The sequence below is a fragment of the Nematostella vectensis genome, chromosome 15 (assembly GCF_932526225.1).
Source record: "Nematostella vectensis chromosome 15, jaNemVect1.1, whole genome shotgun sequence".
Taxonomy (NCBI): Eukaryota; Metazoa; Cnidaria; class Anthozoa; order Actiniaria; family Edwardsiidae; genus Nematostella; species Nematostella vectensis.
The window spans coordinates 12676300-12704006 of NC_064048.1; the positions used below are offsets into that span (position 1 = coordinate 12676300).

General features: G+C 40.4%; 1 protein-coding gene across 5 annotated transcripts; it reads left to right on the top strand.

The window, feature by feature from the left end:
- Window positions 1–38: 38 nt before the first annotated feature.
- On the top strand, window positions 39–26671 carry LOC5501897 (Werner syndrome ATP-dependent helicase). 5 transcript variants are annotated; one of them, XM_048722602.1, is made up of 30 exons: window positions 39–450; window positions 728–1019; window positions 1393–1480; window positions 1550–1617; window positions 2020–2128; window positions 2222–2296; window positions 3213–3295; window positions 6906–7012; window positions 10818–10924; window positions 11111–11271; window positions 11856–11947; window positions 12660–12732; window positions 12994–13048; window positions 13733–13786; window positions 14371–14472; window positions 15172–15249; window positions 15402–15477; window positions 17509–17565; window positions 17795–17850; window positions 18036–18067; window positions 18452–18529; window positions 18998–19068; window positions 19272–19315; window positions 19670–19823; window positions 21019–21131; window positions 21610–21796; window positions 22234–22335; window positions 24582–24678; window positions 25278–25343; window positions 25597–26671. In XM_048722602.1, the coding sequence occupies exons 1-30, from the start codon at window positions 178–180 to the stop codon at window positions 25857–25859; spliced, it is 3213 nt and encodes a 1070-aa protein (XP_048578559.1). In that variant the 5' UTR covers window positions 39–177; the 3' UTR covers window positions 25860–26671. The 5 variants fall into 5 exon arrangements, with proteins under 5 accessions (XP_048578559.1, XP_048578560.1, XP_048578562.1 ...); XM_048722603.1 differs by having other exon boundaries at window positions 22237–22335; XM_048722604.1 differs by having other exon boundaries at window positions 40–450; window positions 1408–1480.
- The last annotated feature ends 1036 nt before the right edge of the window (window positions 26672–27707 follow it).

Consider the following 27707-nt stretch of genomic DNA (forward strand, 5'->3'; position numbering starts at 1 on the left):
TCTAACAATGTAGATGTATATCCCTTGGTTCATAAATTGAATTACTTAGTGTGGTGGGTTTCCTGTGGTTCATTCTAAGAAACCCGCCAAATTTATTTCCAACATGGCGGCGGCATCCCTAGTTTCTAGAATTTCATAAAAGTACTATAGCTGCTGGCTTGTAAATGGCATAACAACATGGACAAAATTCGTATTGAGCAGGTTGATAAGCTTTCTCTTGCGTCTACCAAGCTGACTCGTGTGCTTGAATGCATGCAGAATTTGGAAGGAACAGATTTTCTCTCGAGACAGGAATCTACAGTGGAGTTGATTTCAGAGAGTGTTAATGAACTGTACGATGTCGTAGTAAATCGTAGAGTCGAAGTAGAGGATAGCGACGCGACTTGTGACGACGAAAAATCAGACATCGATGACTTGTTAGATCTTGAAGGCGAGATTCAAAAAGAGAAGGTGAGAGTCAAATTAAACGCACAGCAAGATAGGTGCCCGTATAACACGGTGTCCGAAGAATAGGTCGTGTAACAAAAGGTGATTTGTTATAGTAGGGTGTCCATGATAAAGAGTTATCCGTAATGAATAGATGTCCCTTATTGCTTGGTGTCCTTAATAACCAGGTGTCCATAATATTTAGGTACTTGTAATAGCAAGCTACCCTCAATTTCATTATCCATAATGACAAGGTGTCCATTATCGTGGTGTGTGTTTACCACAATTTACTTCTTTTTAGAACATACATGCTGATGGTTGTGATGTCCAGAAGGACACAGCAGATTTGATAGAAGAATCATTTGATGATGGCGATGATGACTTGCTGGATAAAGCTATGGCGGAAGTTGACTTTGATGAGCTTTGTAACAAGAGTTTGAATGAACTTGAAGGAACAGGCAGCCAGAGTATGACATCATCACCACAGACACCGACACACCTGACGCCGAAACATCGAATGCTGTCACCCCCGACAAAAGCACTAACGAACATTATTCAGCACAACCAGTTGTCACCACAGGAAGACTGTGATGGTATGTGAAAAAAGCTTCAAGTAACAGGGTTATACTTTCTAACAAACAAAAATAAGACTAGAGCCTTCTATATTTCTAAAAAACAACACACAAATTTATCAACTAAATTGTCTCTGTTTGGATAGACCATAAAACTGAGGTGTCGTGATGTAACAGAACAATGATGAGGGTAATAAGCAGACAAGCGCAACTTACTTACAACAACAAATTCAAACCCAGACCTGAACCCAGAAAGTCCATTCAGAAAGTTCAGAGCCAGAACGATGTATTTTATTGGCTAAGTGTATTCTGTTATATTCAGTCACTGCAGTGGTGGTTGTGTTAAGTTTTGAGCTTGGTGGAATTAGGGTTATAGGCTGTTACTCTTTCTCAGTTACCTTTTTTTCAGATTCAGCAGTTGCTCCTGATTGCAAGCATATTGAAGTCCTTAAACGATACTTTGGATTCTCAAAATTCAGGCCGTGAGAGTTATAATTTTGGGTTTATTTTTATTTTTATAGTCTTTATAGTTTTTTATTTTTATTTTTCAGAATGCAATGGAAGATTATTCACCTGGTACTGAACTTAAAGAAGGATGTATGTGTTGTCATGGCAACAGGTCAGTGAAGAATGTATGTGTTGTCATGGTAACAGGTTAGTTAAGGATGCATGTGTTGTTATGGCAACAGTTTGGTGAAGGATGCATGTGTTGTCATGGCAAAAGGTCAGTAAAGGGTGCATGTGTTGTTCAGTAAAGTGTTATCTCTCTATCTCTTGTAGATTAATCATAGCCATGATTATAAGCAGGGTGGCTGATTTAACCATCAAGCGGACCATTTTCCCAACCTACTTTGTAGTGGTACTTGATTTCCCCTAATTAGTTCTTCTACCCCCCCCCCCCCCCCCTTTGCTTGCTTCAGGCCTGATCCTAAATATGATTCCTTTAAATTACTCACTCTTTAATCAAGTCCAAGTTTAATTTTGCCAGAAAAATGTATTAATGTGTGTCAACTCTTTACAGGATATGGGAAAAGTTTGTGCTACCAGTACCCTTCCCTGTTCACTGGAGGGACAGCCATCGTCATCTCCCCACTCATTTCCCTGATGGAGGACCAAGTCCAAAAACTAGCGTGAGTATCCAAAAACTAGCGTGAGTACATTTGACGTGTTAAGGATAATTTATCATTTGAATACTTTGTTGTATGGATAACTTGCTTTTTCAGACTCCACAAGATTCCTGCCCAATACCTGGGATCTGCCCAGTCTGACAGCAGCTCTGTCACCGCTGCAATGTTAAGGTTGGTGTGAGGGTTACTGTCGCCATGGCAATGTTAAGGTTGGTGTGAGGGTTACTGTCACCGTGGCAATGTTAAGGTTGGTGTGGGGGTTACTGTCGCCATGGCAATGTTAAGGTTGGTGTTAGGGTTACTGTCACCATGGCAATGTTAAGGTTGGTGTGGTGGTTACTGTCACTATGGCAATGTTAAGGTTGGTGTGAGGGTTACTGTCACCATGGCAATGTTAAGGTTGGTGTGAGGGTTACTGTCACCATGGCAATGTTAAGGTTGGTGTTAGGGTTACTGTCGCCGCTGCAATGTTAAGGTTGGTGTTAGGGTTACTGTCGCCATGGCAATGTTAAGGTTGGTGTGAGGGTTACTGTCACCATGGCAATGTTAAGGTTGGTGTGGGGGTTACTGTCGCCATGGCAATGTTAAGGTTGGTGTGAGGGTTACTGTCACCGCTGCAATGTTAAGGTTGGTGTGAGGGTTACTGTCGCCATGGCAATGTTAAGGTTGGTGTGAGGGTTTGATAGCAACCACTACAGGCACAATGACATCGTGATGGCATTTTACTATGCAGCTTAACCAAAAGACTTCCGTAGTTTTTGCCCCCAATTTATAATATTTTTTGCTGTTTTTGTCAAGTTTTTGTCTATTGTATATTAAATTTGTAATTGTTTCCTGTTTAATCTTTCTTTCTCTTACACTTGGTACTGTAACAAGAACAATAATAACAATAACATTAACAATAGCAATTGCAAGATAACAATAAACAATGATGATGACAAGAAAGGGCACTGACAGAGACCCTTAAACATCTTAACCCACCCCACCCATCCCAAATACTAAATGATTCTGGTTGTTTTTAGAGGGAGATATATAGTTGTGTATGTCACCCCCCCCTCATATACTAAATGATTCTGGTTGTTTTCAGGGGGGAATATAGAGTTGTGTACGTCACCCCAGAGTATGTTGCTTGCAACACTAATTTCCTCGTGCGACTTCAGAGTAAAGTTGGTAAGTCGAATATAAAAATTTCCCAATTTGTATCATTTATACTTTCTTCTATCTGACTGACTTTTCATATCGACTGTAGCTTGCAAAATCAACCAATGGGAGCATTATTTGCAAATTTGCTAGTATTGCATAATGACAGCTGACCCCTTCATCATATTAGTGTTTTTTTCTGAGCAGGCTTGACGCTGGTGGCATAATGACAGCTGACCCCTTCATCATATTAGTGTTTTTCTCTGAGCAGGCTTGACGCTGGTGGCATAATGACAGCTGACCCCTTCATCATATTAGTGTTTTTTTCTCTGAGCAGGCTTGACGCTGGTGGCATAATGACAGCTGACCCCTTCATCATATTAGTGTTTTTCTCTGAGCAGGCTTGACGCTGGTGGCATAATGACAGCTGACCCCTTCATCATATTAGTGTTTTTCTCGGAGCAGGCTTGACGCTGGTGGCATAATGACAGCTGACCCCTTCATCATATTAGTGTTTTTCTCTGAGCAGGCTTGACGCTGGTGGCATAATGACAGCTGACCCCTTCATCATATTAGTGTTTTTCTCTGAGCAGGCTTGACGCTGGTGGCATAATGACAGCTGACCCCTTCATCATATTAGTGTTTATTTCTCTGAGCAGGCTTGACGCTGGTGGCATAATGACAGCTGACCCCTTCATCATATTAGTGTTTTTTTCTCTGAGCAGGCTTGACGCTGGTGGCATAATGACAGCTGACCCCTTCATCATATTAGTGTTTTTTTCTCTGAGCAGGCTTGACGCTGGTGGCATAATGACAGCTGACCCCTTCATCATATTAGTGTTTTTTTCTCTGAGTAGGCTTGACGCTGGTGGCATAATGACAGCTGACCCCTTCATCATATTAGTGTTTTTCTCTGAGCAGGCTTGACGCTGGTGGCATAATGACAGCTGACCCCTTCATCATATTAGTGTTTTTTTCTCTGAGCAGGCTTGACACTGGTGGCATAATGACAGCTGACCCCTTCATCATATTAGTGTTTTTTTCTCTGAGCAGGCTTGACGCTGGTGGCATAATGACAGCTGACCCCTTCATCATATTAGTGTTTTTTTCTGAGCAGGCTTGACGCTGGTGGCATAATGACAGCTGACCCCTTCATCATATTAGTGTTTTTTTCTGAGCAGGCTTGACGCTGGTGGCATAATGACAGCTGACCCCTTCATCATATTAGTGTTTTTTTCTGAGCAGGCTTGACGCTGGTGGCATAATGACAGCTGACCCCTTCATCATATTAGTGTTTTTTTCTGAGCAGGCTTGACGCTGGTGGCATAATGACAGCTGACCCCTTCATCATATTAGTGTTTTTTTCTGAGCAGGCTTGATGCTGGTGGCATAATGACAGCTGACCCCTTCATCATATTAGTGTTTTTTTCTCTGAGCAGGCTTGATGCTGGTGGCATAATGACAGCTGACCCCTTCATCATATTAGTGTTTTTTTCTGAGCAGGCTTGATGCTGGTGGCATAATGACAGCTGACCCCTTCATCATATTAGTGTTTTTTCTGAGCAGGCTTGATGCTGGTGGCATAATGACAGCTGACCCCTTCATCATATTAGTGTTTTTCCTGAGCAGGCTTGACGCTGGTGGCATAATTACAGCTGACCCCTTCATCATATTAGTGTTTTTTTCTCTGAGCAGGCTTGATGCTGGTGGCATAATGACAGCTGACCCCTTCATCATATTAGTGTTTTTTTCTGAGCAGGCTGGATGCTGGTGGCATAATGACAGCTGACCCCTTCATCATATTAGTGTTTTTTCTGAGCAGGCTTGATGCTGGTGGCATAATGACAGCTGACCCCTTCATCATATTAGTGTTTTTCCTGAGCAGGCTTGACGCTGGTGGCATAATGACAGCTGACCCCTTCATCATATTAGTGTTTTTTTTTTCTGAGCAGGCTTGACGCTGGTGGCATAATGACAGCTGACCCCTTCATCATATTAGTGTTTTTTTTTTCTGAGCAGGCTTGACGCTGGTGGCATAATGACAGCTGACCCCTTCATCATATTAGTGTTTTTTTTTTTCTGAGCAGGCTTGACGCTGGTGGCATAATGACAGCTGACCCCTTCATCATATTAGTGTTTTTTTTTTCTGAGCAGGCTTGACGCTGGTGGCATAATGACAGCTGACCCCTTCATCATATTAGTGTTTTTTTTTTCTGAGCAGGCTTGACGCTGGTGGCATAATGACAGCTGACCCCTTCATCATATTAGTGTTTTTTTTTTCTGAGCAGGCTTGACGCTGGTGGCATAATGACAGCTGACCCCTTCATCATATTAGTGTTGTTCTCTGAGCAGGCTTGACGCTGGTGGCATAATGACAGCTGACCCCTTCATCATATTAGTGTTGTTTTCTGAGCAGGCTTGACGCTGGTGGCATAATGACAGCTGACCCCTTCATCATATTAGTGTTTTTTTTCTGAGCAGGCTTGACGCTGGTGGCATAATGACAGCTGACCCCTTCATCATATTAGTGTTTTTTTTTTCTGAGCAGGCTTGACGCTGGTGGCATAATGACAGCTGACCCCTTCATCATATTAGTGTTGTTCTCTGAGCAGGCTTGACGCTGGTGGCATAATGACAGCTGACCCCTTCATCATATTAGTGTTGTTTTCTGAGCAGGCTTGACGCTGGTGGCATAATGACAGCTGACCCCTTCATCATATTAGTGTTTTTTTTCTGAGCAGGCTTGACGCTGGTGGCATAATGACAGCTGACCCCTTCATCATATTAGTGTTTTTTTTTTCTGAGGAGGCTTGACGCTGGTGGCATAATGACAGCTGACCCCTTCATCATATTAGTGTTGTTCTCTGAGCAGGCTTGACGCTGGTGGCATAATGACAGCTGACCCCTTCATCATATTAGTGTGTTTTTCTGAGCAGGCTTGACGCTGGTGGCATAATGACAGCTGACCCCTTCATCATATTAGTGTTTTTTTTTTCTGAGCAGGCTTGACGCTGGTGGCATAATGACAGCTGACCCCTTCATCATATTAGTGTTGTTCTCTGAGCAGGCTTGACGCTGGTGGCATAATGACAGCTGACCCCTTCATCATATTAGTGTTTTTTTCTGAGCAGGCTTGACGCTGGTGGCATAATGACAGCTGACCCCTTCATCATATTAGTGTTTTTTTCTGAGCAGGCTTGACGCTGGTGGCATAATGACAGCTGACCCCTTCATCATATTAGTGTTGTTTTCTGAGCAGGCTTGACGCTGGTGGCATAATGACAGCTGACCCCTTCATCATATTAGTGTTTTTTCTGAGCAGGCTTGATGCTGGTGGCATAATGACAGCTGACCCCTTCATCATATTAGTGTTTTTTCTGAGCAGGCTTGACGCTGGTGGCATAATGACAGCTGACCCCTTCATCATATTAGTGTTTTTTCTGAGCAGGCTTGATGCTGGTGGCATAATGACAGCTGACCCCTTCATCATATTAGTGTTTTTTCTGAGCAGGCTTGACGCTGGTGGCATAATGACAGCTGACCCCTTCATCATATTAGTGTTTTTTCTGAGCAGGCTTGACGCTGGTGGCATAATGACAGCTGACCCCTTCATCATATTAGTGTTTTGTTTTCTGAGCAGGCTTGACGCTGGTGGCAATAGATGAAGCCCACTGTGTGTCGCAGTGGGGTCATGACTTTAGAGCATCGTACCGTGAGCTTGGCCGCATCCGTGACAAGCTCCCCCAGGTAAAATTAAATGAATAAAACCAAAAAAAATAAGTAAATAGACAAATAAAAAGATAAATATAAAAACAAATAAGTAAATAGACAAATAAGAAGAAAGATATAAAAAAAATTAGTTAGTGGTTGATTAAGTCAGTTAGTGAGTCAATAAATGAGAAACTTGTTGAGAATCAAAATATGTTTTGAGTGACAATAGTAAATGAACTAACTAATAATAGCCTGCCTACTTCATTCTTAATAACTAGTTAACACTAAAACCGTTTAGAGTCATGGCCTTCCCTTCTGTCTTTTCAGGTTCCAATAGTTAAAGTCATGGCCTTCCCTTCTGTTGTTTCATGTTCCAATAGTTAAAGTCATGGCATTTCCTGCTGTTGTTTCATGTTCCAATAGTTAAAGTCATGGCATTTTCTGCTGTTGATTCATGTTCCAATAGTTAAAGTCATGGCATTTCCTGCTGTTGTTTCATGTTCCAATAGTTAAAGTCATGGCCTTCCCTTCTGTTGTTTCATGTTCCAACAGTTAAAGTCATGGCATTTCCTGCTGTTGTTTCATGTTCCAATAGTTGAAGTCATGGCATTTCCTTCTGTTGTTTTATGTTCCAATAGTTAAAGTCATGGCATTTCCTGCTGTTGTTTTATGTTCCAACAGTTAAAGTCATGGCCTTCCCTTCTGTTGTTTCATGTTCCAATAGTTAAAGTCATGGCCTTCCCTTCTGTTGTTTCATGTTCCAATAGTTAAAGTCATGGCCTTCCCTTCTGTTGTTTCATGTTCCAATAGTTAAAGTCATGGCCTTCCCTTCTGTTGTTTCATGTTCCAATAGTTGAAGTCATGGCATTTCCTGCTGTTGTTTCATGTTCCAATAGTTAAAGTCATGGCATTTCCTGCTGTTGTTTCATGTTCCAATAGTTAAAGTCATGGCATTTCCTTCTGTTGTTTTATGTTCCAATAGTAAAAGTCATGGCCTTTCCTTCTGTTCTTTCATGTTCCAATAGTTAAAGTCATGGCATTTCCTTCTGTTGTTTCATGTTCCAATAGTTAAAGTCATGGCCTTCCCTTCTGTTGTTCCATGTTTCAATATGTAAAGCCATGGCCTTCCCTTTTGTTGTTTCATAAAGTCATAGCATTTCCTGCTGTTGTTTCATGTTCCAATAGTTAAAGTCATGGCATTTCCTGCTGTTGTTTTATGTTCCAATAGTTAAAGTCATGGCCTTCCCTTCTGTTGTTTCATGTTCCAATAGTTAAAGTCATGGCATTTCCTGCTGTTGTTTCATGTTCCAATAGTTAAAGTCATGGCATTTCCTGCTGTTGTTTCATGTTCCAACAGTTAAAGTCATGGCATTTCCTTCTGTTGTTTCATGTTACAATAGTTAAAGTCATGGCCTTTCCTCTGTTCTTTCATGTTCCAATAGTTAAAGTCATGGCATTTCCTTCTGTTGTTTCATGTTCAAATAGTTAAAGTCATGGCATTTCCTGCTGTTGTTTCATGTTCCAATAGTTAAAGTCATGGCATTTCCTTCTGTTGTTTCATGTTCCAATAGTTGAAGTCATGGCATTTCCTTCTGTTGTTTCATGTTCAAATAGTTAAAGTCATGGCATTTCCTGCTGTTGTTACATGTTCCATTAGTTAAAGTCATGTCATTTCCTTCTGTTGTTTCATGTTCCAATAGTTGAAGTCATGGCATTTCCTTCTGTTGTTTCATGTTCAAATAGTTAAAGTCATGGCATTTCCTGCTGTTGTTACATGTTCCATTAGTTAAAGTCATGTCATTTCCTTCTGTTGTTTCATGTTCCAATAGTTGAAGTCATGGCATTTCCTTCTGTTGTTTCATGTTCAAATAGTTAAAGTCATGGCATTTCCTGCTGTTGTTACATGTTCCATTAGTTAAAGTCATGGCATTTCCTGCTGTTGTTTCATGTTCTAATAGTTAAGAGCCATGGCCTTCCCTTCTGTTGTTTCATGTTCCAATAGTTAAAGTCATGGCCTTCCCTTCTGTTGTTTCATGTTCCAATAGTTAAAGTCATGGCATTTCCTTCTGTTGTTTCATGTTCCAATAGTTAAAGTCATGGCATTTCCTTTTGTTGTTTCATGTTCCAATAGTTAAAGTCATGGCCTTTCCTTCTGTTCTTTCATGTTCCAATAGTTAAAGTCATGGCATTTCCTTCTGTTGTTTCATGTTCCAATAGTTAAAGTCATGGCATTTCCTTCTGTTGTTTCATGTTCCAATAGTTAAAGTCATGGCCTTTTCTTCTGTTTTTTCATGTTCCAATAGTTAAAGTCATGGCCTTTCCTTGTGTTGTTTCATGTTCCAATAGTTAAAGCCATGGCCTTCCCTTCTGTTGTTTCATGTTCCAATAGTTAAAGTCATGGCCTTCCCTTCTGTTGTTTCATGTTCCAATAGTTAAAGTCATGGCATTTCCTGCTGTTGTTTCATGTTCCAATAGTTAAAGTCATGGCCTTCCCTTCTGTTGTTTCATGTTCAAATAGTTAAAGTCATGGCATTTCCTGCTGTTGTTTCATGTTCCAATAGTTGAAGTCATGGCCTTCCCTTCTGTTGTTTCATGTTCCAATAGTTAAAGTCATGGCCTTCCCTTCTGTTGTTTCATGTTCCAATAGTTAAAGTCATGGCATTTCCTTCTGTTGTTTCATGTTCCAATAGTTAAAGTCATGGCATTTCCTTTTGTTGTTTCATGTTCCAATAGTTAAAGTCATGGCCTTTCCTTCTGTTCTTTCATGTTCCAATAGTTAAAGTCATGGCATTTCCTTCTGTTGTTTCATGTTCCAATAGTTAAAGTCATGGCATTTCCTTCTGTTGTTTCATGTTCCAATAGTTAAAGTCATGGCCTTTTCTTCTGTTTTTTCATGTTCCAATAGTTAAAGTCATGGCCTTTCCTTGTGTTGTTTCATGTTCCAATAGTTAAAGCCATGGCCTTCCCTTCTGTTGTTTCATGTTCCAATAGTTAAAGTCATGGCCTTCCCTTCTGTTGTTTCATGTTCCAATAGTTAAAGTCATGGCATTTCCTGCTGTTGTTTCATGTTCCAATAGTTGAAGTCATGGCCTTCCCTTCTGTTGTTTCATGTTCCAATAGTTGAAGTCATGGCATTTCCTGCTGTTGTTTCATGTTCCAATAGTTAAAGTCATGGCATTTCCTGCTGTTGTTTCATGTTCCAATAGTTAAAGTCATGGCATTTCCTGCTGTTGTTTCATGTTCCAATAGTTGAAGTCATGGCCTTCCCTTCTGTTGTTTCATGTTCCAATAGTTAAAGTCATGGCCTTCCCTTCTGTTGTTTCATGTTCCAATAGTTAAAGTCATGGCATTTCCTTTTGTTGTTTCATGTTCCAATAGTTAAAGTCATGGCCTTTCCTTCTGTTCTTTCATGTTCCAATAGTTAAAGTCATGGCATTTCCTTCTGTTGTTTCATGTTCCAATAGTTAAAGCCATGGCCTTCCCTTCTGTTGTTTCATGTTCCAATAGTTCAAGTCGTGTCCTTTCCTGCTGTTGTTTCATGTTCCAATAGTTGAAGTCATGGCCTTCCCTTCTGTTGTTTCATGTTCCAATAGTTAAAGTCATGGCATTCCCTTCTGTTGTTTTGTGTTCAAATAGTTAAAGTCGTGGCATTCCCTTCTGTTGTTTCATGTTCCAATAGTTAAAGTCATGGCATTCCCTTCTGTTGTTTTGTGTTCAAATAGTTAAAGTCGTGGCATTCCCTTCTGTTGTTTCATGTTCCAATAGTTAAAGTCATGGCATTCCCTTCTGTTTTTTCATGTTCCAATAGTTAAAGTCATGGCATTTCCTGCTGTTGTTTTAGGTTCCAATCGTTGCCTTGACAGCAACAGCCACTCCTGACGTGCGCAGAGACATCTGCTTGTCACTCAAGTTGAAGACGCCATCTGTTGTGTGCACTGGCTTCGACAGGTACTTTAATATCAACAAGATACAGAATGGGGAGATCCTGGAGCTCCGCCTTTATGATGTTAGCGATGATGTTGATGGTGATGATGAGAATGATGATGATGTTTATTTATTTGTTTGTTTGTTATGTATGCTATATTTATTTATTTATTTATTATGTATATATTATTATTTTTATATTATCTCCAGACCCAATCTGTATTTTGAAGTACACAAGAAAGGTGATAGTGTTATGGAAGATCTCCGTCACTTGTTGATAAGTGACATTAACAAATTCAGTTTTGCTGGACCAACAATCATTTACTGCCCAACTAAGAAAACTACTGAGATGATTGCAGACGCATTGAAAGGTAAACTATACGCATAGCATTTTGTTGAGTGATAGAGGGGGGAAGAGAAAAGGGAAAAAAAGAGATAGAAGAAATAGAAAGGAGATAGAAGAGAAAGAAAGGATATGGAATAGAAAAGAAAAGAGATAAGAGAGGAAAGAAAAAAGAAAGAAGAAATAGAAAAGAGACAGAAGAGGAAAGAAAAGAGATAGAAGAGAAAGCAAAGAAAAGAGGTAGGAAAGAATAGGAAATTGAAGAATCTGGATATCAGGCCAATATCCGGATGTGTTGTTTTGAGTTCAAAAGGATGCTAAAGAATCATAAAAGCATTTATGGACACTTCTTGCAGTTGCTGTAAGGATGCCAAAGAATCATAAAAGCATTTATGGACACTTCTTGCAGTTGCTGTTGTCGTCCAATAACAGAATCAATGGGATGCTAGCCTGTAGTTGTACCATCTTCAGTGACAGTGTTTACATATTCAAACTCATAATAGAAAAGTGCATTTGGCAGCAATTATTAGACGAATTAAGGCATTTTGCTGTATAAAACATAAAATTACCCCTTTTTGGAAAGCTTTTGTAACCATCAGATTGCATTCACAGCAAATGGCATACTGTGCGAGGCGTACCACGCTGGCATGGCTCTGAAAAAAAGAAAAAGTGCACACCACAAGTTCATCAGAGATGAAATCCAGGTAAACATACCATAACCACTACCGACAATTCATCTCATTCAATGTTTGGTCTTTACCTCAATCAAGTCATCCTTTTTTTAATGTCATTTTATGCTGGGAGTCAAATTACTAATAAACGAACTATGAACTTATTACGGATATCTAACACAAGGGAGCGTAGCGTGTGTTCACTGTAAACCTGGTATAAATTGACACAGGGTTGATTGTTTTGGATAATTGTGGCTTTAATTTCTAATCACTCAATTAATTAATACTTGTGTACAAATTGTTTCACAGATCATACAAATTGAAATTAAACAACAGAAATGGTGGGGCGAATTTACTCTACCATCCAATGTTTGGTCTTAACCTCAATCAAGTCATCCTTTTTTTAATGTTATTACTTCTCCCTCAAAAGTTCTAGTTTTCACATAAACTCCTACCCACAGTGGCATGATAACATAGAATTACTTAATCATTGCCTGAAAAAAAAAATAGTGTACAGGTACATAAAAGATAATGACACAGCTCACAAGGATTTCTTGTTTATTTGATACTTAGGAAGAACTGTGGATTATAACAGATCATGATAGATTTTCCTTATTTAAAATTGGTATACTCAAGTATGTGTAGTGCCACCTTATTTGAAATAGATATATGTTTGTATGTATAATGCAATCTTATTTGAAGTAGGTATATACTCTTGTAAGTGTAAATTTAATTTGTTTTAAAGTGTGTTGTTGCGACAGTTGCGTTTGGGATGGGAATTGACAAGCCTGATGTCAGACAGATTATCCATTATGGAGGTAGCATATATAATCCCTTATATACCCATCACTACACAGCACTAGACACCTGGCACTTAAATACCTGTTAACATCATTTCCATCATCGTTATCATCGTCAAGCTTATTAATGGGATAATTATCATCTTAAAGCTTATTAATAGGATAATTATCTCCATCGCCATTATCATCATTAAACTTATGAATAGGATAATTATCTTTATTGTCGTTATCATCGTCAAGCTTATTAATAGGATAATTATCTTTATTGTTGTTGCACAGCTCCGAAGGATATAGAGTCCTACTACCAAGAGATTGGGCGTGCAGGGAGAGATGGGTAAGTACTACATTCAAATACGATAATGCAATCCAGTTTTCTCAAATAGTGACGGCTTATAAGTTGCCATGGAAAAAAAGTCACCCGATTATAAAACTTGTTTCTATAAACAGGTCCGTAGCAGGGGCTAAGGCATGTGGAACACTTTTTCCCCCCCCCCACCCCAATATTTTGTAAAAAAAATTATAAGGAAATGACCAGTAGGGGCGTGACTGTGCCCCCCCATTGTTTTCTTGTGCCCCCCCCCCAATCTTTCGAGGCCTGCTACGGCTATGAAAATATATCTAGAGTATATACTTCCAAAAGCAAAAGTAAGTATAGAAACTGTGACTGTGACTCTCGGTGTTTTCATGGTATGTATATATATATATATTATATAGTGTTGGTTTGAGAAAAATACAAACTACATAGGTTTCCCTACAGGTCTGTTTCGTGGTTGCCCACTCATCAGGGGATTTGATGAGTGGGCAACCACGAAACAGACCTGTAGGGAAACCTATGTAGTTTGTATTTTTCTCAAACCAACACTATACACCGCTCTACTTTCGAGTATTGAGCACTTTCTATGAAAGCCTTCAACCATCATTTTATATATATTATATATATATTTTCACCCATAGAAAGGCACCTTATACATCTCTTGTCCATGGAACACATAACTCATCTTTTATTGATTCTTTCCAGGGAGCCTAGTTCCTGCTATGTGTTTTACAAGCCTGGGGACTTTGCCACAAGTCGGTAGGTTTTCATAATAGTGCTGGGGGCTAGTTTTTGCCCCCAGAGTATAAATAAGATTTTACAGTAATAATAATTATTATCATTGATTATAACGATATTTTTTAATAATAATGATGATTTTCCTATTTCTAAAATTTACAATGAATTTGCTTTAAATAAATTCTAACTAATATTTGATTGTCTATTTACAGAATAATTAATAGTATAAAATAGCAAAATATGAATCTAAAAATGTAATTGAGAATAAGAAGAAAAAAATGTAAAAATATGAAAATTTGCAAAAAAAATCCCAGTTTTGAGGGCGGCGGGTGCATTGTATAATAATTATGATATATTTTTAGCTAAAGCTCGACAAAAGAGTGAACACCAGCCACCCCTTTGTTATTATTTAGATTTGATTCAAACAGTCTATTGGCAAGCAATGCTTCAAAGGAAATTTGAAGAAATAGATTTGACTCCAACTTGAGATTTTTTTGGCAGATTCGATAACTACTTGAATTTTTGCATGCATCAAAGTGGAATTATAAAATACAGGTTATAGAAAAGTATACTAAAAGATAACATATTGGATTATGCCCTTTAAGGTACCTTATTAATGAGATGCAGTTGGAGACATTCCGTGACCACAAACTGAAGATGCTCAACAAACTTGAACAGTACTTGTCTACTACAGAATGTAGGCGAAGGTACAGAGCTCAAACTATGAATTCTGCCTAAAGGCATACAGTAAAGTTGTTTTCACTAGGACTCAAGTGCCATGCATGTAATAAACCTATTCTCACACTTTACTACCTACCATAATATTTTATCATTGAAAGTTTGTTATGGTTCTGGGAGGATCTTTGCCCCTTTACGTTGTTAAAAGGCAGGCACTATATCTTGCTCTTGCGTCCTAGTGAGAACTAACATTTGGGATTTATCATGGCAACGGAATGTTGGTGATATACCTGTTAGATTTCTCTACACCCCAAACGAAAAATTTCGGCTGGCCACAAGTCAAAGGATTTGTCGGTGCACTTCTACATGACACTTGCGGACATAGCACAACCTGGTGTACAAACAGCTCTAGAGTTGGCAAGAAATGCGGCTCCTGTTTGTAGGGCGGTATCCAGACATTTTGAGTTTTGTCCACCCATTTAGATGTTTCCCCCACCCACAGGGCTCTATCTGTCACTCACAGGGCTCTATATGTCACCCACAGGGCTCTATCTGTCACCCACAGGGCTCTATCTGTCACCCACAGGGCTCTATTTGTCACCCACAGGGCTCTATCTGACACCCACATGGCTCTACCTGACACCCACAGGGCTCTACCTGACACCCACAAAAATAGATACTTTGTATCATAAGCGTGGAATAGGGGCCTGATCTAAATTCTTTGACAGGAAAATCTTGGCGTACTTTGAAGATGTCGCAGAGAGTATAGGGGGCAAGGTTGATTGCTGTGACAACTGCAAACAACGGTACGTACCAACTCATAAGAATGGGGAATTGGGTTCCAGGTTCGATCCACGGTTCAAACTTGAATAAATTTTCTCTGTGCATTGTCTTATTCAATAATTGAATATAAATATTTTTTTTCTAAAAATATTTTAATGCTGTTACTTTCATTCAGTATCCTTTACCCAGAAAGAAAGGTCGAAAAGTTGGAACTTGGCAAGGAAGCGAAGCAATTGCTTTCGGCTGTAAAGGTAGTTGTTATGATCGTTATGGTGTAATAAAGGTAGTTGTTATGATCGTTATGGTGTAATAAAGGTAGTTGTTATGATCGTTATGGTGTAATAAAGGTAGTTGTTATGATCGTTATGGTGTAATAAAGGTAGTTGTTATGATCGTTATGGTGCAATAAAGGTAGTTGTTATGATCGTTATGGTGTAATAAAGGTAGTTGTTATGATCGTTATGGTGTAATAAAGGTAGTTGTTATGATCGTTATGGTGTAATAAAGGTAGTTGTTATGATCGTTATGGTGTAATAAAGGTAGTTGTTATGATCGTTATTGGTGTAATAAAGGTAGTTGTTATGATCGTTATGGTGTAATAAAGGTAGTTGTTATGATCGTTATGGCGTAATAAAGGTAGTTGTTATGATCATTATGGTGTAATAAAGGTAGTTGTTATGATCGTTATGGTGTTATAAAGGTAGTTGTTATGATCGTTATGGTGTAATAAAGGTAGTTGTTATGATCGTTATGGTGTAATAAAGGTAGTTGTTATGATTGTTATGGTGTAATAAAGGTAGTTGTTATGATTGTTATGGTGTAATAAAGGTAGTTGTTATGATGGTTATGGTGTAATAAAAGAATATAACTTCACCACGGAGGAGATGAGAAATTGCGCGGCGGTGGTATTGTTGGTTTCATTGAATACTATAAGTGGCCACGGTAGCACGCGTCGTACTATAATAGTTTGTATTGGTGGCCACGGTAGCATGCGTCACACTATAACACTTTGTATTGGTGGCCACGGTAGCATGCGTCACACTATAACACTGTATTGGTGGCCACGGTAGCGCGCGTCATACTATAACACTTTGTATTGGTGGCCACGGTAGCGCGCGTCATACTATAACACTTTGTATTGGTGGCCACGGTAGCGCGTGTCACACTATAACACTTTGTATTGGTGACCACTGTAGCGCACGTAATACTATAACACTTTGTATTGGTGGCCACGGTAGCGCGCGTCATACTATAACACTTTGTATTGGTGGCCACGGTAGCGCGTGTCATACTATAACACTTTGTATTGGTGGCCACGGTAGCGCACGTCACACTATAACACTTTGTATTGGTGGCCACGGTAGCGCGTGTCATACTATAACACTTTGTATTGGTGGCCACGGTAGCGCGTGTCATACTATAACACTTTGTATTGGTGGCCACGGTAGCGCGTGTCTCACTATAACACGTTGTATTGGTGGCCACGGTAGCGCGTGTCTCACTATAACACGTTGTATTGGTGGCCACGGTAGCGCGTGTCTCACTATAACACTTTGTATTGGTGGCCACAGTAGCGCGTGTCTCACTATAACACTTTGTATTGGTGGCCACGGTAGCGTGCGTCACCCTATAACACTCTGTATTGGTGGCCACGGTAGCGCGCGTCACACTATAACACTTTGTATTGGTGGCCACGGTGGCGCGCGTCACACTATAACACTTTGTATTGGTGGCCACGGTAGCGCGCGTCATACTATAACACTTTGTATTGGTGGCCACGGTGGCGCGCGTCGCACTATAACACTTTGTATTGGTGGCCACGGTACCGCACGTCACACTATAACACTTTGTATTGGTGGCCACGGTAGCGCGCGTCGCACTATAACAATTTGTATTGGTGGCCACGGTACCACACGTCATACTATAACACTTTGTATTGGTGGCCACGGTACCAAACGTAATACTATAACACTTTGTATTGGTGGCCACAGTAGCGCGTGTCTCACTATAACACTTTGTATTGGTGGCCACGGTAGCGCGCGTCGCACTATAACACTCTGTATTGGTGGCCACGGTAGCGCGCGTCGCACTACAACACTTTGTATTGGTGGCCACGGTAGCGCACGTCACACTATAACACTTTGTATTGGTGGCCACGGTAGCGCGCGTCACACTATAACACTTTGTATTGGTGGCCACGGTAGCGCGTGTCACACTATAACACTTTGTATTGGTGGCCACAGTAGCGGGCGTGGCACCTCAAAGCATCATTTTCATTACAGGCTGTTGGAAGTGGTCGATACGGTCTGAACATGACTGTCATGGTCCTCAGAGGATCGGTACGTACAATACAATGCAGTGCAACTTTTTTTTATCAAACTTTGATTTTGAAACTCCATTTTCTCAACTGGTATTGTAATCCAAATTATTCAAGGATGGGCATTTAAGTGCTTTAGATTTTAATAGTTAAAAAGAAAAACAGGTTTATTTATGGCGGCCATTTATGAAGAGGGGTCCATTTCCGTGTTTGCGACGTCTTTTTATAATAAGTTTCTTCTACTTTGCTAGACGAATCAGAGGGTCCCAGACAGATTTTATCGACTGAAGGCATTTGGCAGCGGAAGGTGAAGTATAAGACATTAAATATTATACAATAAACTCCCCTCCCCCTACACTCCATGAGTACACCATGCCCCCCCCCCCCTTCCTCCAGACCCCACTTTTCTCAATAGAGTTTCTATTTTTTATCATAGTTTTTTTTAGAATCTGATATTTTCTGTTTTCATTGATTGTATATATTTCTTTACAGTGCTCGCAGTGAAAAGTGGTGGAAAAGTTTTGGTAGGTGTCTAATAAGGCCGCAAAGTAATGCTCGCACATTTTTCGCCAAAAGGTCAAAGGGTTGAAAATGCCAACAAGCGTACATAGCAACAAAGCTGTTGTCGATAGATGAATGCCACCTCAATTAAGCAGGTAGCCAGCCCCCTTTCTGGTCCAATAAAGCTATAACGTCTTTGTCTCTAGCTATAAGTCTCAGTTGGAAACGATTGTTTTTTTTTAGAAATCCCTCCCCCCCCCAGGAAAAATCCTGGCTTCACCTTTTTAATTATCATGCTTGTTAGTGTTTTGGAGTGTAAAGATCACTAATAAACGGCTAGTCATCCAGTGTCTGGGGATTTTAAAAAAGAGGACTGCTAATTTGGTCTTTTAAACATATTTTTTCAGGTCGGCAACTACTCACAGAGGGATACCTTGAAGAGAAAACAAATCCAGGGGGGTACGGCTCGCTTGTTGCTCTCTCAGGTAATGTCACGTGACAAATCGCGCATCAAGTCCCTCAATTACGCCGCCTTTGTCACACAACTTTACGGAACCATGCCACATTGTTTCTGCAAAGTCACACGTCACGGTGACTATTCACACACCTTCGAGCAACATTGTATCTCAAGGTCACAGGGGCTTGTCACACAACATAATGGGACAATGTCACGCAACATTAAGGAGCATTTTCACACAACATCCAGGTATCTTGTCTCAAAAAGTCACAGGACATCACACAGTGTCACATGACCTTATCACACAACGTCCCAGGAACTTGTCACACAGCGTCACGTGACATTGTCTCACAACGTCAAGGAACACTTTCACACAACATCACGTGATCTTGTCAAACCGCGTCAATGAGCGTTGTCATAGAACTTCAAAGAACACAGAGTCACGTGACCTTGCCACAGATAGGCATGAAACCTGTCCCACTGTTTTTTTTTTCAGCTCAAGGTGATCGGTGGCTGAGCTCAGTTGAAAGTGTCAGCTTGCCCAGGCTAGAACTGGAACCAAATAAGGTATGCTGGGACAAATCTGGGACAAACATTTTTGCATCAGACTGGATTTATTATTATAATTAAGAACTGAAACATTTTTGTGCAAGGATTAAATAGATTTTCCCCTTCATTGTTTGATGGTAACTTTGTAGTATTTTGCTATTAATGTTTTATGGTAACTTAGTAGTATTTTACGCCTTGATTGTTTGATGGTGACTTTTTAGGATCTCGTGACATTGGAAACAAGGCCGCCTATTCCGACTGCACGGTACGTAGACGTGGACGTACAACAAAGGTGGCCCTTCACAATTCAAAGTGTGCTACAGGGCTGCCTTGACAGTTTTAAGGATTAAGTAAAAAATAAATAAATAGCTGCACTATGTTACATGATTCACATGAACTAGCTAGTTTACAAGATTGGCGAAGAAATCGTTCTTAGAATACTCCCAAATTCCATTTTTAGAATACTCCCTGCTAATTACATTCTTAGAGATCTCCCTGCTAATTCCATTATTAGAATTCTCCCTGCTATTCCATTCTTAGAATTCTCCCTGCTATTTCATTCTTAGAATTCTCCCTGCTAATTCCAATATTAGAATTCTCCCTGCTATTCCATTCTTAGAATTCTCCCTGCTGATCCAGCCGAATTCTTACAGTCCGTGAGTCAGTTCGCTTGGGTGCAGCCAACATGTGCTTCAGCCACTCCGCCCAACCTTCTGCCTCTCCCTGTAGCACAGCCTGTGGCTGTGGTTAGTCAGAAGGATCTTGAACTCCAGGTAGAGTGTTACACTAAAATCTGCTTATAAGGAACTGACCTTATAAGGACTTAACCTTATAAAAGGAACTGACCTGATAAGGACTTAACCTTATAAGAGGACCTGACCTTATAAGGACTTAATCTTATACGAGGACCTGACCTTTTTAAGGACTTAACCTTATAAGAGAAACTGACCTTATAAGAGGACCTGACCTTATAAGGACTTAACCTTATATGAGGACCTGACCTTATAAGGACATAATCTTATAAGAGGACCTGACCTTATAAGGACTTAATCTTATAAGAGGACCTGACCTTATAAGGACATAATCTTATAAGAGGACCTGACCTTATAAGAACTTAATCTTATAAGAGGAACTGACCTTATAAGGACTTAATCTTATAAGAGGACCTGACCTTATAAGGACTTGACCTTATAAGAGGAACTGACCTGATAAGGATTTAACCTTATAAGAGGACCTGACCTTATAAGGACTTAACCTTATAAGAGGACCTGACCTTATAAGGACTTAATCTTTTAAGAGGACTTGACCTTATAAGGACTTAACCTTATAAGAGGACCTGACCTTATAAGGACCTAATCTTTAAAGAGGACTTGACCTTATAAGGACTTAACCTTATAAGAGAAACTGACCTGTTAAGGACTTGACCTTATCAGAGGACCTGACCTTACAAGGACTTAATCTTATAAGAGGACCTGATCTTATAAGGACATAATCTTATAAGGGGACCTGACCTAATAAGGACTTAATCTTATAAGAGGAACTGACCTTATAAGGACTTAATCTTATAAGAGGAACTGACCTGATAAGGACTTAACCTTATATGGACCTGGTCTTATTAAGAGCTAATCTAAAGTTTTGGAATCATAACTTCTCGGAATGTTCTCAGATTATTTCCCTTTTTCCAGGGTGTCATGTACACGAACCTGTTCTCAGATTATTTTCCTTTTTCCAGGGTGTCCTGTACACCAAGCTGTTCTCAGATTATTTCCCTTTTTCCAGGGTGTCATGTACACCAACCTGGTCTCAGATTATTTCCCTTTTTCCAGGGTGTCATGTATACCAACCTGTTTTCAGATTATTTCCCTTTTTTCCAGGGTGTCCTGTACGCCAACCTGCTCTCAGATTATTTCCCTTTTTCCAGGGTGTCCTGTACACGAACCTTTTCTCAGATTATTTCCCTTTTTCCAGGGTGTCCTGTACACCAACCTGCTCAAACTGCGGGCTGATCTTTCTCATGAGCTCGACTGCGCACCTTACATGATCGCCACCAACAAGAACTTGCGTGACGTGGCCAAATATAGGTAGGTCACGGTGTAACAACTGCGAAATGAAAGTACATCACAATGTCTTTGACGAGAACTTACGTGACATTGCTAATTATAGATAATGACAAGACATATGAAAATAAATCGTCTTGCGTCATCATAGACTTTAATAAACTTTTCCTATAATTTCATAGACTTTTTATACGTTCAATGGACTAGATACTTATATGACCTTTCATTTTCATAGACCACCCATAGACTTTTCATATACCACCCATAGACTGTTCATAGATATTTCACAGAGTTTTCCTATAATTTCATAGACGTTCGATCGACTTTTCATATATATTTCATAAACTTGTCATAAACGTTTCAAAGAGCACCCGTAGACATTTCATAGACCCTTCATATACTTTTCATAGTGCTTACATATACGTTTAAAAGACTTTTCATAGACTTTTCATAGAACTTTTAAAGATTTTTATAATAAAAGTCTTATTTTCCTCCCCAACAGGCCTGACAGTATCGCGAATCTCGCACGAATTGATGGGATATCGGAGCGGCAGAGTGAGCGGTTTGGTGAACGCATTTTACACGAAGTAATCAGCTTCTGCAAAGCACGTGATCTGAAGATAAACGACTTTCCAGATGCCACGGACGCGGCACAAAAACCGTTAACGATGAGTTATAAACCATTAACGGTGAGCTATAAACCATTAACGGTGAGCTATAAACCATTAACGGTGAGTTATAAACCATTAACGGTGAGCTATAAACCATTAACGGTGAGTTATTAACCATTAACGGTGAGTTATAAACCATTAACGGTGAGCTATAAACCATTAACGGTGAGCTATAAACCATTAACGGTGAGCTATAAACCATTAACGGTGAGTTATAAACCATTAACGGTGAGTTATAAACCATTAACGGTGAGCTATAAACCATTAACGGTGAGCTATAAACCATTAACGGTGAGCTATAAACCATTAACGGTGACTTAAAAAACATTAAAACGGCGAGATACAAACCATTAACGGTTGGTTATAACGACCGCGCATCTACGTCACCAAGGATGGTTATGGTTAAGATTGCTGTCGCATTTATTGTTAATCGCTTATTCATAATACTACAATAGCAGACCTCAGCTACATCAACCGCGGTGGGAACCCTGTGTGAAGAGCTTTCTGCTACAGTCAAGACTACGTATACCTTGTTCCATGAGCGACAGCTGTCAATCGTAAGTAACCCGCCCCCTGTTTGGTTTGATCGATTGTAAAGCGCCATGAATTTGAATGAGCTTTCTGTTTTATCATCATAACCTTTATCAACTCCGTCATAAAACTTCACCGTCGCTATAATAAATGCTACTATTATTACCATTATTAACACCACGTCATTACCATCATCATCATTACCACCATCATAACCAACAAAATAACAGCCATCGTCATCATGATACATCATCATCATAACCGTCACATCGTCATCATAACCATCACATCGTCATCATGATACATCGTCATCATAACCATCACATCGTCATCATGATACATCATCATCATAACCATCACATCGTATGATACACCATCATCATAACCATCACATCGTTATTATGATACACCATCATCATAACCATCACATCGTCATCATGATACACAATCATCATAACCATTACATCGTATGATACACCATCATCATAACCATCACATCGTCATCATGATACACCGTCATCATAACCATCACATCGTCATCATGATACACCATCATCATAACTAAGGCTGTCCCAAAGATGCTCCAAATTTCTTAAAAAGATGCTCCAAAAATACTAAAAAGTTGCCAAAAGTTGCTCCAAAATTGCAAAAGTTGCCACAAAGTTGCCACAAATTTGCAAAAGTTGCCAAAAAGATGCTCAAAAAATGGAATAAGAATTATCGATAAATTGTCCCAAGTGTAAAAATTTGCCAACAAATTTACTACATTTTTCAAAGTTGCTGAGGGAATGCTGCTTAACAATTCTTTTCAACATTAAAAAAACATTGATTGGAAATTTAATGTAAATTTGTAATTTGCAATGTAATATGTATATAAATTATGATGCACTAAAAGAGGCATCATGAAAAAACGAAACGACTTGGTTCACAGTGCAACTTAAAGAAAGAGTCGTCCATGTGAGTTTGATAACAACATGGCTGATAGCCAAAGCACGTGCAGGCTAGTGAGGCAACACTCCCTTGTTGCCATTATATCGGAGCATCACAGGCACTTCAAACTCGCTTGTTGTCATTATATCTGAGCATCACAGACACTTCAAGTGTCTCCTCTAGTGCACTGTCCTGCTGTCGGCTAAAAGCATTTTGTTGGAGACTGAATACTCTCTCTGCTGCTGCCGAGCTTGGTTGGATGAGTAAGATCTTCTTCGTAGCCGCTGACCAGTTAGGAAGACATGATCTGCCCACCAAGATACTTTCTCTTCCTCTGTGGTGCAAACTACTCCATCTGCAGCGGCCAAGTAGCTTGGTAACTCTTCAACCAGAGAATCAACCTCATCATTGGAGAAAAATCCAAACTCCTGCAGCTCCTCCACAGATGCTGCATTTAGGTGCAGTTCCTGTAACTTCACAGGGCAACACAAGCGTGCTGCCTTGAAGGCACGCACGTTAGAACGGAATTCTACACTAAATTTCCTTTGAAAATATTGAAAACCTGGAGCAATGCAGGCCTTTGCCTTTGCAACCAGCTCGTTGTAGATACCAGGATCATCATTTGCATGCTGCTTTGCTTTGGCCTCAACATTCCGGTATGTATTGTACGACATCATACATAATACAACAGTGTACCTCAATGGCAATAGCATGGGCTACTGTAGACAGGCGCTCATAACAAGAAAATACAAGGGGCCCATCTCCTCCTAGATAATAGGTGGCAGAAACGAAATGCTTGCCTGCATCAGCCAAAGCATAACTATCATCATCATAACTATCACATCGTCATCATAACCATCACATCGTCATCATAACCATCACATCGTCATCATAACCATCACATCGTCATCTTGACCATCATCATCATAACTATCACATCGTCATCTTGACCATCGTCATCATAACCATCACATCGTCATCTTGACCATCGTCATTATCACGACTACTATAACCACCACTATCAACATTCAATCATCTGAATCATCACCATTATTACCACCAAATCGTCATCATTATCATTACCATAACATCATCGTAATAATCTTAATCGTCATCATCATAATCACCAAGTGCGTTATCATCATCACCATGACTACAACCACCACTACCATCATTTAACCATCACCATCATCGACATCATCATCATTAGCACCTTAGTACCTCGTGATATTCAATTATTATTATTATTATTATTATTATTATTATTATTATTATTATTATTATTATTATTTCCATTATTATTGTCATGGTCATTGTTATTGTTATTATTTTACCGTTTCAGAGGGAAATCGCCAAGGCGCGAAACTTTGTTGAAAGTACCATCCTAAGCCATCTAGCGGACGCACTCAAAGCCGGGTACCCTGTGGATTTATCACGAGGTGAGGAGTGGGAATAGCTGATGGTTTGAGACTAAGGATAAGTCGATAGTGCCTTTTTTGCTGCGTTTCGCACTTCCGGGTTTGACACAGGACACCAAAGTTTTGTACAATTCATTTATCAAAATCAAAATAGTCACAATAGTAAAAATTACAATAGTTTTGCCAAATTCAGCCAATGGAAATTGATTTTTGCTATGATAACAAAATGGCGGCTGTGAAAGACTTTTTCACTGTCATTAACGGTGCGAATACTCTGCCCCATAGCTTTACCATGCGCCATTATAGACTGACATTCTCCTTGTAAGAGAATTCACCATCGTAGATCGATAAGAAAAACAGGGCTTTTTTGTGGCATTTAACCTTTCCGTGGAAAGTTCACCGTGGACTGCTTACGAATCGCGAGAATTACAAATATGCAGTAATTTATTAGCAGACAATTATTATATAGTGATATACGTATATAAGTATAAAAGTATAAGTATAAAAAGTAGTATAAGAAGTGTTAGATTTTGTTTTAACAGTGCTATTTAAAAATTTCATCACCTTATTTGTCTCACTTGGGCTCTTTAATTCCATTCCTTTTGTTTCATCTTTTTTAGCCGGCGTGACCGACGCAGTTAAACAACACGTGACCAGCGTCATAAGGGCACCGCCCATCAACTCAGGCAAGTGGAAAAGTCTAAGTCGCGCGCATTTTCCTCTAACGTTTCACTCGCGAGAGGGTGATAGCCCCCAATTGACATAGTTAGGTAGTGTACTACTTACCTATTCCAGTCGAAGATATTGCAAAAGCTCTCTCATATCAGCCGATGGAAATGGGTGCTTTCTAACTCTTGGTATTAGGCTAGGATGACAAAATGGCGGCTGATAGACATTTTTTAACCCTTTGACCGTTCCTTCATGTTTAATTCTCTTCAGATATAAGCAAGCTGTCGGCCATTAAGGAGCATCTACCCCAGAGTATCTCCTATGGACAAATCAAACTAGTGACCGCGATACTAGAGCGCTCACTCATGCCTCAGACGGGCCCAGCGCAGGGAACAGACTCACAAGGGGCCAGCATAAGATCGCCATATTGGTCCCCCGCATCACAGTCCACCAAGAGAAAGGTCCCTCCTTGGATGTACACACACAGCCAGTCGAACAGAGGGGCCAAGGTTAAAAAGAAGAACCCTTTCTAAAATAGACACAGCCAGTCGAACAGAGGGTCCAAGGTTAAAAAGAAGAACCCTTTCTAAACTGCTACTGCGGTTATTAATGTTCTGCTAGCCCCCCACATTTTTAATCAATCAAAATCTTTAAAAAATCCTTGAATACTTGAGTTTTCATTCACCAAAAATGTTTCCAAATCACGCGCCACCTCTCCACAAGGTGCTGGCCAGTCAAAACACACTGAATGTAATTCAGTTATTAATCTCAATATTGATCAAAGTGAAGGGACGTCTTGAAATTGTTAAAGTTTGACAATGAATTTATCATCCTCCATCTTCTCCTAGCTAATTAGTTACAGGATATTTGCAATGGAGAGGTGACAAGTCATAAAGTTACTTGTGTGGACTGAAGAGACTATAGATTTACATTAGACAACATAGTCACCGTTATCATAGTTACCGTTGAAAGGGCCAAGTGACGTAGTATACACTTTTCTCAAAAGACGCTGCCAGTGCAAATGAAAAGAGGAAGTTCTACTTACATGAATACCTTTGGTTCTCGTCATATTTCAACAGAATACATCCAAATGTGAATAGATCATGAGATTAGTTTATTTATTTTCATTTTTACAAGTAACAATACAATGAGCAGGGGTCAGTCTAAGAACTGGCAGCGGTCTTTGGCAAATGTGTAATAATGATAATAATAAAGTACTAAGATATATTTATATAGCGCCTTTCTCCATTAGACCCAAGGCTGGCCAAGTCCTGTAGTTCAGATGGTAATTCAGCTTTTAGCTGCAAGAGGAGTTATCAAACAAATTAAAATACACTTAAGATGGGGTGGGACTTTGGATTTTCAGTGAAACCGAAACGTGTTTCGCGTAGATTAATAATTGCTAATTATTAATCTGCGTCGGGACCACTTCGCGTAGATGGATAATTAGCAAAAGTAAATCTACGCAAAACACACTCCGCGTAGATGAATAATTAGCAATGGTTAGCAATCATTAATCCGCTGTCTATCGACAGCAGCGGGACTGGAGCCTTTCATAGAAACGAGTGGGAACCTTGCAATTAGACCCCCGTCTGTCCTGTGGTATACCGAGCGTTCGAAGGATGAAGTGCGGAAAAGATTACTGCGGGTGGCTAAAGGTCGGCCATGCAAACACGTGCGGCCAGAGGTGCATGGACACCTACTGCAAGGTGCACCTCCAAAGGCTCCGTAAGGGCAGCCCCCGTGCCGTGCAGGATCTGCGGCATAGGGACGCAGTCGGAGACGCGGTTGTGCCGCCCCTGCGGAGCGAATCATGAAGGGCAGAGGATGCGCGGCATCGAGAGGCGCGCTCGGGAATGGTTCGCACTCGTCCTGTCTGATATCGCAGCCCGCGATACGGGCAGTTAGAGACTGGTTGGCACAAGGCATACCCAAATACCCGTCCTGTCTGATACCACAGGGCTGCGATACGGGCAATTAGAGACTGGGTGACACAAGGCATACCCAAATACCCGTCCTGTGTGATACCGCAGGGCTGCGATACAGGCAATTAGAGACTGGGTGGCACAAGGTATACCCAAACATGGACGCTTACATAGAGGAGATTCTCAATAGCATGCCTGACAAAGAGGCGCCCGCCGTACTGGAAGGGTTGGTCCAGAACATCCTGGACGAGGGCATCCCCGAGGATGCCAAGCGCAAGCTGCTTAAGCCGCTTATGCCGGCGAGCTCACGGCCAGAGGAAGTCTGGCGCGAGTTCGACCCATTGCTGCTGGAACGGCGGCAAGAGGGCCCAGAGGGCTTAGACCCCGAGGAGTACTATTCTCTCTTCGTCGGCTGCGCCCATCTTCGGTTCCCAAGCGTGGATGCCACTCTTCGGG

What these genes read in the sequence shown, in the direction of transcription:
- LOC5501897 (XM_048722602.1), top strand. Translation starts at nt 178, where the DNA reads ATGGACAAAATTCGTATTGAGCAGGTTGATAAGCTTTCTCTTGCGTCT. An exon ending in ACCACAGGAAGACTGTGATG is followed by an intron (nt 1,020 to 1,392) that starts GTATGTGAAAAA and finishes ACTCTTTCTCAG; the next exon opens with TTACCTTTTTTTCAGATTCA. An exon ending in ATGTGTTGTCATGGCAACAG is followed by an intron (nt 1,618 to 2,019) that starts GTCAGTGAAGAA and finishes AACTCTTTACAG; the next exon opens with GATATGGGAAAAGTTTGTGC.